Here is a 14835-nt window from a genome sequence, read left to right as displayed (position 1 = left end):
CGAGGAAACGGCGAACGAAAAAGAGGGTGAATAAAATGGAATTTTTTTGTGAAGTGGGGGAGAGGAAAACGAGAGGCAAATGGCAAATAATGTAAATTACAAGGAGATGAGATTTGTGATTAGGAATCTGGAAGATGTTGATGATGTCTCCCCGGCAACGGCGCCAGAAATTCCTTTTGATGCGGCTTGAACTACGTCGGTATTTCCCCAAAGAGGAAGGGATGATGCAGCATAGCTACGGTAGGTATTTCACTCAGTGATGAGACCAAGGTTATCGAACTAGTAGGAGAACCACGTAAACAGCTCCTGCACACAAAGAACAAATACTTGCAACCCGACGTAAGAGAGGTGTTCAATCCCTCACGGGTAAAAAGATAGGTAAATTGTACTTCCTCCGTCTCAAAATAAGTGACTCAACTTTGTACTAAAGTTAATACAAAGTTGAGTCACTTATTTTAGGATAGAGGGAGTAGTAGATTGGATAAATAGATCACGCGGGAACGTGAGATAAAATAAATAAATAAATAATGCAGCAAAGAGGCGGTGCGGGAGGCCACCGAGGTGGGCACAACCCACCTGGGCGTGCCTGGGCCCCCAGGCGCGCCCTGGTGGGTTGTGCTCCCCTCGGAGCACCCCTCTGGTACTTCTTTGGCCCAAGATGTGTCTTCTGGTCCAGAAAAAATCCACAAAAAGTTTCATTGCGTTTGGACTCCGTTTGGTATTGATTTCCTGTGATGTAAAAAACAAGCAGAAAACAGCAACTGGCACTGGGCACTATGTCAATAGGTTAGTCCCAAAAAATAATATAAAATGATTGTAAAACATCCAAAAATGATAATATTACAGCATAGAACAATCAAATATTATAGATACGTTGGAGACGTATCACCTTACACTTCGCTCCCACCGAGATGGTATAATCGGTCTCACCGAAAATGCCAACGGTCAAGTCTTTTGCACTAGTCGGTCTCACCGAGATTATCACTCCGGTCCCACCGAGTTTGGTCAAAAGCTTGTAACGGTTGGATTTTTGGTGCTGCCTATTTATACCCCTCCACCACCACGTACTCTCTAAGAGAGCCATCAGAACGAAAAACAACTTCCACCATTCATTTTCTGAGAGAGAACCACCTGCTCATGTGTTCAGATCAAGAGATTCCATCCCTACCATTTGAACCTTGATTTCTAGCCTCTTCAAGTTGCTTTCCACTCCAATCCTTCTCCTACCCAAGCCAAATCTATGTGAGAGAGAGAGAGAGATTGAGTGTTGAGGAGACTATCATTTGAAGCACAAGAGCAAGGAGTTCATCACCAACACAACAACTATTACCTTTTGGAGAGTGGTGTCTCCTAGATTGGTTAGGTGTCACTTGGAAGCCTCCAAGATCGTGTGGAGTTGAACCAAGGAGTTTGTAAGGGCAAGGAGATCGCTTACTTTCTAAAGATCTACCCGAGTGAGGCTAGTCCTTCGTGGACGGAAGCCATGGTGAAATAGATAAGGTTGGTTCTTCGTGAACCCTTCATGGGTGGAGCCCTCTGTGGACTCGCGCAGTCGTTATCCTCCATGGGTTGAAGTCTCCATCAACGTGGACGTACGATAGCACTACCTATCGGAACCACGCCAAAAATCATCGTTTCTTCATTGCGTTTGAAATCTCCAAACCCCTCCTTTACTTACATGTGCAATGTTTTACTTTTCGCTACTACACTCTTAGAATTGCATGTGTAGGGGGATACTTGACTTGCTAGAATTGCTAAAATCTGCCTACAACTAAAATTAGGAAAAGGTTAGGTTTTATTTGGTCAAGTAGTCTAATCACCCCCCTCTATACATACTTTCGATCCTACAGGTGCATACTTTTGCATCATGAAATAAGGATTTCGATACTCTTCGAACTGAGTGCATCATGAGCTAAACATATAACAAAAATGCTCAATGGAAGATGAATTTGATACATATATCTCACTGCATAATAGAAAGTATGTTCTTTTCACTGTCTTTGTTTCTGCATCTTTCTCCAATGACCTTAAAATATTTTACGCTACTTCTTAACTGTATATTTTTTGTTTCATTCAGTAGTTAGAACACTAAATTAACCAACTTTGGTTTGGCTACGGATGATGTACTGAATTAGCATTACTAAGGAATGCAGTTCTTTTATTATGGTTATTCTGGTATGACTGACAATAGGAACGAGGTTTCACTATGTGAGCATAAATACAAAGTTTGGATTGCACTACGTAATTGAATCCTTACCAGTAGTAGTAGCAAGACCCGTCGTGCTTTGTATTTTGTTACTAAAGATCTGTTTATCTGATGGAGAATTAGAAATTGCAGTAATTCTACATTTTTTCTTATATTACCCCATTCACTTGACAATGTCCATGTGTGTGTGCTTCTGGTAGCGTTCAGTTACTTGTGTTCTTGTGGATTTTTAGAATACTACTTGCTCTCTTTTGTCCAGTTAGTTTTGAAATAATGTACATAAGCATGTAATATTAGGTTACAAAAGTAATTCTAATATTTGCTCAAAATATTTATTATATATTTTCGCAAGCGTTAATCACTCTGCACAACCTATGTGAACCACCAGACTGATTGGGAAAACAAAAACATTTTACCAATCGATCAGAATTTTGTTTATCTCTTGCTACTATATTGCAAATTCGTAGAAGAATCGATGCTATCCTTGAACTTGGAACTCTATGATCACTGTAACTTTGAAAATGTTGAACTCATGTTCTTTTGTCACAATCCGAAGCTATTTTGCCTAGTTATTAGTTGGGTTAACTGACAAAAGATCGAACTTCTTCTAAAATGCCTCCAAGTCATGGTAACAAATGTGAGCTCTCATTCAGATCTTTTTATGTCTTGTGCCTTATATTACGCATCTGGAAATGAAGAAATGTTCACATATTAAAACTCACACAATTGTTCACTCGGTTATCTCTTATGCTAATGCTAATACTTCCATGAACACTTCTTGCCAATGTTTGTCTGTACATAATTACTGCTTTAATGCACTCATGGTGGACAACTTGTTGCTCGCTCAACTGAAGCCTTTGAATCTGCCTGCTGCTCCTCATTGCGCTTTAACGGCAATCACAGTGAAGATCAATGAAATCCATGGGATCAGGTCCTCTTGTGTTCCGCAGAATCAAAATTGTACTAATGGAATCTCCGGTGATTGGACATATGCATATAATAGCTTACTGGGAAAATCCCTGGAATGTCAAGTGTTACAACAAGATGGATGGTTTCTGAGTATTTTTCTTTTAAATAAAGACCAGATCTCAAATTTAGTTATACTCTTTCCATAGAGTTCACATATATTATATATTACAGTATCCAAAATTTCCGAATTCCCTGATGGTTGTGTACTGCACTCAATTGGTTACTGAAATTCAACGACACAGCAAAGCGCACTTTCACTTCTAGTAAGAGTACTAAGAGCATTACTAGTAGAGCCCTCAAACCCTCAAACCCCTAAAAATAACCGCTTTTTTACAGTTTTCGCTGAAAAAACGCCGTAGACTAGAACCTCTAAACCCTCAAACCCGTAAAAAAAATTAAAGGTCCAACCCTCAAACCACTTTGCAACCTGAAGAAGTAGGGGTTGAGAGGAAAATCTCCCCCAACCCGCACTTCTCCTCCTCTCTCGCGCGGGAGCCAACTGCCTCCTCCTCCCGGCCTCCTCCTCCCGCCGCCTCCCGCCGCCTCCTGCCGCGCCGGCCATGGAGGGCCCCGCCGCCGCGGCACCCCCGCCCGCCACGCCCGCCCCACCCGCCTCGCCCACCCCGGCGCCCGCCCCCGCCCCCGCCCACCCGACTGTGGCCGACGTGGTGGCGGCGACCCACGTCGGGGCCAAGCGGCGGCGGGCGGGCCTCGCACCTCCTCCTGCCGCCTCCCTGGCTCCCGCCCCGGCCACCGTCACCGCCCCGGCGCCCGCCCCGGCCACCAAGAAGAGCCGGCCGAAGGCGGCCTCTCATGGGCCGCGAGGGGCGGCCTCCAAGGTCGCCGGCTCGTCCCCGGCCGTGACCAAGCCGCGGAAGAAGCCCGCGCAGCGGAACAAGCCCGCGGCCCCGCCCGCCGCCGTCGCCGAACCTCCTCCCGCCGCGCACGAGGTGTTCGAGGAAATGGCAACCCCATCCTCGTTCATGGACCTCCTCCAAAACGCGGAGGTGGACCTCGGAGCTCCGCCCCTAGACCCCTTTAGGGTTGGTGACGACTTGGAGGAAAAGGAGGAAGATGAGGAGGATGAAGGGGATGACGAGGAGGAGGTGGCCGAGATAGGGGAGGAGGCATTCACCGCCGCTTCCCGCCCACACGCGCGGTCGACAAACTACACCGAGCCGGAAGATGTCCTCTTGGTTCGTGCTTGGGCGGCTGTGGGAATGGATGCAACCACCGGCACCGATCAAACCGGTAAACGGTATTGGCAAAGGATCGAGGACGTCTATTGTAGGATCAAGCCGAAGAATAGTGGGTTCATCCATCGCACTTTCCGGTCGCTTCAAGGCCGGTGGGAGTTGATCAAGCCCGCTTGTGCTCGTTGGAGTGCGGCCATGGACCAAGTGAGGGATGCACCACCTAGTGGAACCGTGGAGAGCGACTATGTGAGTACATATTTCTTCACTATTTTGATTATGTGTGTGCACTATGCTATCGGTGGGTTCTTATGTGATTTATGTGTGGTTGATAGGAGACAATTGCCGGCATGAGGTACAAGGAGATGGCCGCTTCCAAGGGCAAGCCATTCCCATTTAAGCATGTTTGGTCAATTCTTCAAACCTTTGACAAGTGGAAGTTGAGGGATCAAGAGACCGCACCCAAGGAGTCGGCAATGCTAAGGATGGATGATAGTGAAGATGAGGAGGAGAGGAACTTGGGCAAGCCCGAGGGAACCAAGAAGGGCAAGCTAAGGGTGAAGATGGAAGAAGAGGCGTCAAGCCTAAGGGAGAAGATGGACCACATGATGAAGGCAAGAGAGGAATTGACAACGAAGACATTGGAGACGAAACTTCTTATCACCGAGAAGAAGAAAGAGGTCAAGCTTGCACAAGTTGAAGCAAAGCGTGAAGAAGCAAAGCGCACGGCCGAGTTGGAGGAGAGGATGATCAAGCTCAAAGAGGCAAAGGTATGGAAAGAACTCATGGTGGAAGAGAAAGAGCACATTATGATGTCCAAGAAGGACATGGATCAAGACCAATTGCAATGGTGGAAGGACACCAAGGAGGACATCGCAGAGAGGAAGAGGATGTTCCGTGTTGCGTCCTCTACTTTTTGAGGTGACACTCCGATGAGTAGTTGTGGTGATGGCGGTGTGTACGACTCCACCGGTGCCGATGGAGATGCTTGATGGAGCCCGCTTGTGGTCTAGGAGATGGCGCCGAGGTGCAACTTTTTGGTGATGGTGCCGATGAGAGGAGGAAGATGATGATTTTGTAATGTAAACTATTAAACCATGCATCAATGATTGTCATTTGGTAGTTTGTTTGGAAGTTGATTGTGTTCTTGTTGTCATAAATTATGAGATGTCAAATGATAGATTTAAAGGTTGGGGTCGAGGCAAAGACTAGAACCCTCAAATCTAATCCTTAAAGCAGTTTAAGGGTTAGGTTTAAGGGTTCTAGTATTTGCCCCTGTTTTTCAACCCTTAAAAGTGTCAAAAAGTGGCACTTCTCAACTCTTAAAACTGCTTTAAAGATTTGAGGGTTTGAGAGTTCTACTAGTAATGCTCTAAGCAGCAAGTGTGGTAAGCCATTTCACTGAAACATAAACAGAAAGGGTATACACGCACGCTTGCTTTCTCGAAAAATAACTAAAGGTACACCACCAAGGAAGACGGTGAGCGTCCATGGATTTGCGTGTCATGCGTATGGCTGGTGCTCTGAAAGGAAAAACGATCGCGTGGGCCAACCTGTCAGTGACCCAAATACTTTCTGACTCGATCAGGAAAAGACTACGCGCACACGTCAAACTGTCCCACACGACCGGCACCTACTCCCCGGCCCTCCACGCGACCGTCCACCCCGCGTCGTCTCCGGCCACCGCCGCCCGCGGAAACCCTACACCCCGCCCGCCATGGCGGATCCGCCGTCCGTGGCCGCCATCGTCTCGCCGCAGCCCGACCAGCTCGGCGGCTCAGCCTCCGCCCCGCAAAACTCCAACCCTAACTCCCTCCTGTCCCCCCAAATCCCGCCCTCCCCCACCGTCTCCGACCTCTCCGTCATCTCCTCCCCGCAGCTCGATCCAGCCGCGGCAGCTGCGGGCGGAGGGTCCGCGGACTTCCCGCCTCGTCCGCAGCAGTTGCAGGCGCCTTCGCCCACGCAGGCAGTGGCCGGCGCCGGAGGCTACGGCCAGATCCAGCGCTCGGGTTCGGCTTCCCGCCTCGCCGCTGTCAGCCAGCTTCCACAATACTCCGCGGCAACGGCCAGGATGTACGGAGGGCAGATGAGCTTCTCAGGTGGCGGAGCGCAGCTGGGGCAGCAGCAGCAGCTGGCGGCCCGCGCTGCAATGCTTGGTCAGGGGCAGCTGGGGATGATGCAAGGGCAGGGCAGCGCGGCTTCTGCTGCACACTACGGGCTCCAGTCACAAATGATGGCACAGGTGAAGTTGGGGTTTGGGGCATAATTGATCTGAATATCACACATTAGCCTTATCATGCATAAATGCCACTTTTAACAAGAGGGAAAACTACGCCTTTAATTATAAATCATTTTTTCTCGGAAGATCACGATTAATTGTGGTTAACCATTGCTTGTTTTCTTATCACTGCATTTGTGTTTGTGTAACATTCATACATGGAGGCAGTTTTTTATCATCTTATAGGTAATCCATCCAAATGTCTGGATAAAATTAAATGTGCAAGAATAGGATTGAAAATCATATAGCTATTTACGTGTGATGTGAGTCTGGTTAAAACTTTTTAGTGTACTCGTCGGCATCTGCCTCCAAAAATACCACGATGCACAACCATGTTGTATTTGATAAATAGATAGCATATTATAATAGAAACTAATAATCAAAGTTGTATTTTGAAGATTGTATCGGTGTCCAGAACGACAGCTTTTAGAGGACCAGATGGGGTAAAAATAAATGGTTCATGGATCCGGAATTTTGAATTCGTTTAAAGTCATTTGTTGCTCCCATGGCATGGAGAGAGGGAAGGATGTCACCTATTGGGTGCGATGGTGCATTGCAAATTAAATAAAAGTGAACATCTCGTTTACACCTAGAATCTCCTGGCAACTCATTCGAATAGTAAATGTTGGTCATTATGTTTGTAAGAATTCAAGACTAGATGCTCATAAATAAATAAAGACCAAATTTCTAGCCCCAGAGTAAGGTCTTCCATTTTTTAACACTAGTATTTTGTAACTCTTGTCTTTGCTGTCTACCTGCAGCTGGTTATAAGCCTTGCAGTGTAACTAACCTTTCCTGTTACTGCAGCCAAGGCAAAAAGGCATGGTACAAGGTGCACAATTTAATACTGCCAACGCAGCTCAAGCGTTGCAAGGGATGCAATCCATGGGAGTCATGGGTACTTTGGGGATGAACCAGATGAGACCAAATGGAACTATTCCATATGCTCAACAACGCTTTGCCCAGGCCCAAATGAGGCCGCAGCAAGCGTCGCAGCAAGCTGCACTATCTCCGCAGGTACCTCTAATGACTTTTGATCTGTATAAGCGAAAGTAATTATCTTGGGTTCCCTTGCATTCTTTTCTCAAGTATGTTGGGTGTAATATCTGTCCATGGCCTCGTGGTGGTTCTAGTGTTTGGATGCTATGATTAAGCAAAAGGTTCTTGGAAGATCGTCCGAGGCAATAACCAATATCTCTGCCGCATTTTATTCAGTGTTACGGGGCAATATGAAATTCTTATGGCACAAGGAATGAACCAAACAGAAGTTGAGATATTGTGTGTGCTTACTCATGTTTTTTTGTGCTCCATGTTACACGAGTATGAGTTCTCATAGCCAGGGTTTATCTCATCTGCTATCCACATGTTGCATGCTGCCATAGTCACTTGTTTGTCTCGGTTTTGCAAAGGCTTTCATGTTTTGCGGTAGTTTCTTTTTGCCAAGGACCACAACCTAAATTTGATATCGGTCCATTTATCAGAAGGGAGTTGCTCAAGGCTTGTCGAGAACAGCATCGATCACAGGATTAAACTCACAACTGCCTGGAGTGTCACAGAATGGGCAGATGATGCAAATGTCACCTTCGCAACAACAGCAGCAGTGGTTGAAGCAAATGCAATCATCTTTGGCCTCGCCATCTCAACATCAAATTCAGCAGCAGCAAAGGATGCTATTGATGCAACAACTTCAGAAAGGACTGACTCCACACCAGATTGCACAAGCCCAACAACAGCATTCACCGCATCTCAATGCCCAGCAGTTGTTGCAACAGCAGCACATTATGCAGCAGCTTCAGCAGCAGCAACAGCAACAATCTCCAAGGATGTCAGCATCTGGCTCCCAGAAGTCTGCAAACTTGACAGGATCGCAGCCAGGCACGCCTTTGTCAGGGGGGACTATGGCTGGTGGAAGTGGAAGTCAAGGAGCAGAAGGAACTAACCAACTTCTTGGGAAGAGAAAAATACAAGACTTGGTTGCACAGGTAATTAACGGCTTCGCCTTTTCTGGGAACATGCATTTTAACTTATACTCCCTCCGTTCCAAAATAGATGACCCAACTTTGTACTAAAGTTAGTACAAAGTTGAGTCATCTATTTTGGAACGGAGGGAGTATATCGTTGGCGAGATGTGATTAATGTTTTCAGGAAAAATGCATGTTCAGTTTGTGGCTGACTGTACTCTGGTCCGTATTTGAATTTGAAATCCTTATTTCAGGTGGATCCCCTCGGCAAACTTGATCCAGAAGTGGAAGATTTGGTTTTAGAGATTGCTGATGACTTCATTGAATCGGTATTGTTCATTCTTTGTAGATCGTCCCGTATTTGATTCAGAGTTATAGTAGTGTTTTCTTCTGGTTTTGGTCATAATTATCTGCTGGAGAATCTTGTGATTTGCCTGACTTGGGTTTGTCACTAGGTGACTGCATTTGCGTGTACCCTGGCAAAGCACAGGAAGTCATCCGTTCTGGAAGCCAAGGATGTGTTGCTGCACTTACGTATGCTCTCTCTCTGTCTCTCTTTCATGTGGTGCAAGCAATTTTTTGTGCTTATATATTCAGTATTGATTTCACGCAGAGAGAAATTGGCATCTGACAGTTCCTGGTTTTTCGAAGGAAGACAAGCATCCACAGAGAAATTATGTAAGATGAAGGGTATTTTGCCATTACTTATGTTCTATATGAAATCGCCACGATGCTGTTATCCCATTATATTCAGTATGTATGCATTTGTGCTATGCACAAATCCCACTGAACTCTACTAGCCATGGCACTGTCCTGACTATTTCAGTAAATTTGCTGTATGTTTGGGGCTTTTCCAGATTTCGAAGTTGACAAGCCGGTAGTCTCTCACACAGTACAAACAGTTAGTACCTGATGGAGTTTCAGCCTCCATTGACTATGTTAATCTGCTCATTTTGTGGTCATGTCTGAAAACTGAAATAGTCTTTGCTCTTTTAACATGGAAAAAAAATATTAACTTTAATGTGTGCGGTGTATTTTTTGAAATGAATGTGCCTTCTTCGTAATCGCTTCTACTTGCATCTGCGCCTCTGCTTTTAACATCCACAAACAAAAGGTTGACTGGATTGTAGAACTGCAACAGGTAAAGGCAGTAGTGGATCCCCAACAGCCAGAGTGTGACGCTGCTGGAGTTAGAAGCGCAAGCAATAAATTAGTTGCTAATAATTCAATTGCCAACCATCAGACAAGAGGTCCGGTTGCAGATCCTTCAGCAACATCTACAGTGGGTCCTCTGTCAAAAGTTCCTCGTTTCTGAGCTCTGTGCTGTTCCCCTCGGTGGAAGGTAATTTCAAGTCCACTGTTTCGGCAGATAAACCTGTTTTTATTCTTGTTTTAACACTGCTGGTAAGCCCGAACAATCTTTAATGGTTGGGAGATGTGGATCATAACAATCTATTGAGAGCCTTCTGGTAGGATGACCGTGGAAATCTCTGCTGCAATCACACGTTATGTCACATCTGGAATATTACTAGATGCCACCAATTGGTGCATAATTGATTAATCCATGTCTGAACAAATACCCCTGACTACGTAGAGTTGCATTCAGTGGTAGTGATATTGGCATGATCGTGCAGTGAAGACCTTCTATTATCAACATGTTCTTACAATCTCAAATAATTAGCACACACAGCAAAAAGCTTCCACTCTTGCATATATTCTTTCTTGTGCTTGTTGTATCACACGATGTTGCATCATTCTGCTCGCGTCTGACCAGTTGAAATTGTCAGTGCAGGCTCTAGGACATACAACTCACCAATGGTCTAACTCAAGGGACGGAAGCACAGTGGATATACGAGCATCTGCGGACATAACGATGGCCGATCGTTTACCTGTCCAGACCGGCTGCTTGTCTCAAAGTCGAAGGAAAAAAAAAACAGTTGCTAGCTGACTGGGTCATTTGCAACGGGCAATTGCATGAGTCGCCTGTAACCTTGTTATCCATGAATCTTTGTAGCTCCCCATGTTCGTTGTACATAACGTTTTGCAAACGGGGCAGCCCCTTCTTCTTCCGTTTTGAATGCTTTTATGCAGACATGGAGGCTATACATATATATATTCGTGTGCTATGCTGTTGCCGCGTGCCGCAAGGAAATTGGCAAGCTTGTGCATATACTACAAACTTGCCGTGTGCTATCAGGGCATTAATCCTCGTTGCTGCATTTCCAGTGGTGGGTGGTAAGGTGAGACAGATATGTTTGTGCAAATATTAGAGGTAAATGGTTTACTGAATTTATGTGGCTGCAAGAGCTTGAGCAATGGCAGGTTGGTCTAAAGCTCACGGTAGTACACACGACTTTATACAGAAAAAAGAGGAAACATGGCGGCATCTTCAGCTCTGCCGGCTATTTGTTTCACTATGAGAAAAGGAAACAAATCATATTTAAAAAGCACATTCATTTCTGGCTTCAAGATTGAACCGATAGCCAATCTTACATGGGTGTATTTACAATCAACCCTTGTGATTACACATCTCCTGTGTTTGTGCTCATCATGCAGCTAGGGCAGTGCCTTGTCTGGTCCTGAGTTCCAAACCGATGGCTGGAGCCGGTGGAATCTGGATAAATTTTCTTATCATATCTGTCTATGTCGCCCACTCATTTATTTTATGCTCTGAGAGTTCTGTCTTGAGATGGTAACATCTGAAGATTGGATTACAAAACTGCTATGGTCTTAAGAACGTGTAGAATTTCCTGTTGCCAAGTTGGAAATGGCAATTTTGGAAGGGAATCGAAGTGTCATATAGTACTCCCTCCGTTCTTAAATATTTGTCTTTCTAGAGATTTTAACAAGTGACTACGTACGGAGCAAAATGAGTGAATCTACACTCTAAAACATGTCTATATACATCCGAATGTGGTAGTCCATTTGAAATCTCTGAAAAGACAAATATTTAGGAACGGAGGGAGTAGTATCCAATTATCTCTGCTTTGTTCCATCCATTTTGTCCGAAGTTTGCACTCAAGGAGATATTACCTGAGTATCCTCTCAACCTGAACCTGTATATTTTTGGGTTCTTGCAAGGATTGCAGCAGGTAAGTATCTTTCTTTCAAGTTGATTCATCATTCATCTGCCTACTCTTCTCATCCTAACAACAGCTTACAATTTCAGCTATCCAGGTAAACTTCGCACCCTGTATTCCAGCAAAACTACTGGAAGCTTTAAGAGGTTGCCTCGGTCGTTTATAGAGAGGAGAGGAGCATCAAGGAGAGAAAATGGAGGTTGCTGCAAAAGGATTGGAGAGAACTTTGCGTTCGTTTCAGCTCTGAAGTGAGCTCCAGAGAAAAACGGCTCAAACTTACAAAGTTTTTTCTTTTGATTTGGTTGGGGTGCGCCGGGCCTAGGCAGCAGTGCAACACCTGGGCGACACATGAGGGCCCCAGTGGCAAGCCACTATGATGGACCCTTCCCCATAAAAAATAAATTTAATATCGTTGTGGGCACTTAGCCCACGTATCAGATATTAAACTGATAAGAACAGATACCACACTTGATCTTAGCCAAAAGGCCGAGAAAGGTATGAGTTGCAACCCACGCCACCCCCTCCTTATAGCCTCGCCGACCCCCTCAGTCCCTCTCGCTGCGCGATGTGGGACTAAACGTAACGACCAACCTCTGCTCCTCGCACGCACCCGCACCGGGTTCGCTGAAGCTAACCGCGGGTGGGCTTTTGTTTCCGCAGCCCGATGGGCTTTGACTTGAACTGACCGACTGAAAGATGGACGGGGAGCCCAGGCCCAGATCGGGAGGGGTGACGAGAAGAAAAGGGGCAGATCCTATTTCACGCTCGTTAGCATCAAAAGATCGTGCCTTCGCTGAGGCGATCGTTCGGTTGGGCCGGCCCACGTACGGGATTCGCCTGTTAGTCGTTAGCTGCAGCTTCCTTCGATGTTTCCTGCAGGTTTTTTCTTCGTTTTTATTCTGTGGCTTTTTTCTTCGGTTTTTCCATGTTTTGCAAGTTCTTGATGGTTTTGTTCTGGATTTTTTTGTTCCTTTGTCTTTTCATTCTTTTCCTTTTTCGTTTATTTTCTTTTATGTTTTTTCTTCTCATTTTGTGTGTGTTCACCGTGTATAACAAAAAATTTCATCGTATATTAACCGTATATTACGATAAAGTTCACCATGCAATATAAAAATGTTCATCATGTATTACAAAAATGTTCATAATACATTAATAAAATGTTCATGATTATTACAAAAAGTTCACCGTACATTATAAAAATGTTCATCATATTTTAAGACTTTTTTCAATGAATACTAAGAAATGTTCACTGTGTATTTGAATTTTTTTAAGCGCATTTTACACAAATATTCAATGTGTATTCGAAAATTACTAAGTGAATATTACAAAAATGTTCAATGTATATTAAAAAATTCAGTTTATATTACAAAAACAATTAATGTACACTTAAAATTGTTCAGCATATATAGAATTTTGTGCATGTTTTTCAGTTTTTGTTCACTTTTCTGAAAAAGAAACATGTTATAAAGGTTTGTTCTAATTTTGAAATGTATTCACATTTTCAAAATTATTCGCATTTATTAAGAAAGATTGTTCACATTTTTTCAAGAAATACTGAAATTTTTGAAGGAAAAAACGGATGTGCCATTACTTGTTAGTACTTATACCTTGGCGTTGCAATAAAGCTGACCATGGTTGCTACCTCAAACTGGCTCCCGACGGTGTTTCCTGCCTGGAGGTAGTTAGTTCGACTCCACGCGTTAATGTAATTTTTGCCTAATTACTGAAGTTTTACATACGACGCCAGCTAACGGGTCGGCCCGTTTTGCGCGCTATTTAGTGAAAGGTCGTCATATCGACGCACGCGGGCGTCGAGCAGGGGGACTCAAGAAAAGGCATCGCGTGCTACTCAGCCGCAGCTCGCAAGCAGGCCGTCGTCACACGAGGCTTGAATTCCAAGTCGCTAGCGCACAAACCTGCCGTCTCGTCCTACTCCGAAGCTTCCAGGAGCCATCCATGGTCATTGCTCGCTCCTTCGGCCGCGGCCGTCTCCGCCCTTTGCGATGCTGCCCCGTGGGCGGGTGGATATGGTCGACTTCATCACTGGACCGACGTCGAGTGCCCACGGCCATTCGAACAGTTGAACATGTACTCGAACCAATGGACCTTGTTGTCGGTTTAAACAACACGATGACTTGTGTTGCATGCATCCATTCCACCGTCATACTCTTGAACGGCTGAACGTCATATACTCTGTTGAGTGTGCGGTATCTTCTCGCAAAAGTAAAATAAAATTTGAGCGTACATACGTTATAACTAATGAAAATCATTTGGTTTGTATTGTATGTGGTAGTGATTAATCTCTTTCTTTTGTGGAAGGTTGAGAGATTTCATTACTTAACTACTTAAGGCGGCTTTTCAGCCGTACACAAATTTACAATATTGCTTTTGTCGGTACCAAGCCATATGGCAGTGATTTGCACATAATTCTTGAGTATAGAAAAGCACAATTTCTTGCATATATATTGTAAAAAAGTGCAATTTCTTGTTTCATTTTAAATTTTCACAAAAAATTCAAATTTGTTTGTGTTTTTTGAATTCACAAAAGAGTTCAAATCAATACAAAATATCAAATTCGCAAATATTGTTCAGATTCATGACCTTTTTTAAAATCATGAACATTTCTAAAATAAGCACTTTTTGAAATACATGAAATTTTTAAAAATTGGCGTACTTCTTTCAAATTCAAGAAGTTGTTTTTGAATTTATAACTTTTTTCAAATCCATAAAAAAATTCACATTTATTAACCTTTTTCAACTTCATGAATATTTTATTCAATTTTGTGAGCTTTTTTCAAAATCTTTGATTTATTTTCCTCGGAAATTCAATGGTCAAGAAATCAATCTTTTGTTTTTTGAGTGGTCGGTCAATAAGTCAATCGATCAATGGTCATCCATCATCAACCGGTTAACTGTTGATTGAGCGAATGAAGCATGGGCGGCGACCGAGCGAGCGAGCACGTAGCGTTGATGGGCCGTCCCATCACCGCCACATGATATGTTCTTTCGCTCTGATGGGGTGTGACTGTGATATAACAATCCATATGGAAGTGCGCGTAATTAGTATACAGAACAAAAAGCTTCCGCTCTTGCATATATCCTTTCCTGGACTTGTTGTATCACGATGTTGCATCATTCTTCTGGCGTC

At 44.3% G+C, this 14835-nt stretch overlaps 2 protein-coding genes and 1 non-coding gene across 3 annotated transcripts; 2 read left to right on the top strand and 1 right to left on the bottom strand.

Moving 5' to 3' along the window:
• Positions 1–3735: 3735 nt before the first annotated feature.
• On the top strand, positions 3736–5288 carry LOC120975938 (uncharacterized). The gene is made up of 2 exons (XM_073511954.1): positions 3736–4617; positions 4704–5288. The coding sequence occupies exons 1-2, from the start codon at positions 3736–3738 to the stop codon at positions 5286–5288; spliced, it is 1467 nt and encodes a 488-aa protein (XP_073368055.1).
• Positions 5289–5846: 558 nt separating this feature from the next.
• On the top strand, positions 5847–10759 carry LOC109777702 (transcription initiation factor TFIID subunit 12b). Its single transcript, XM_020336279.4, is given in 9 exon segments — positions 5847–6006; positions 6009–6610; positions 7454–7663; positions 8128–8628; positions 8862–8936; positions 9063–9141; positions 9221–9285; positions 9749–9949; positions 10400–10759. Coding segments are annotated over 8 exon segments (1854 nt in total). The 5' UTR covers positions 5847–5858; the 3' UTR covers positions 9923–9949; positions 10400–10759.
• Positions 10760–11989: 1230 nt separating this feature from the next.
• On the bottom strand, positions 11990–12186 carry LOC120962272 (U2 spliceosomal RNA). Its single transcript, XR_005753112.1, has one exon. It is a non-coding gene; the product is annotated as a U2 spliceosomal RNA (small nuclear RNA).
• Positions 12187–14835: the final 2649 nt, after the last annotated feature.

The sequence above is a fragment of the Aegilops tauschii genome, chromosome 3 (genome assembly GCF_002575655.3).
Source record: "Aegilops tauschii subsp. strangulata cultivar AL8/78 chromosome 3, Aet v6.0, whole genome shotgun sequence".
Classification (NCBI taxonomy): domain Eukaryota; kingdom Viridiplantae; phylum Streptophyta; class Magnoliopsida; order Poales; family Poaceae; genus Aegilops; species Aegilops tauschii.
Note: the sequence above shows the minus strand (reverse complement) of the source record. Positions and strands in the feature narration are given on the sequence as shown.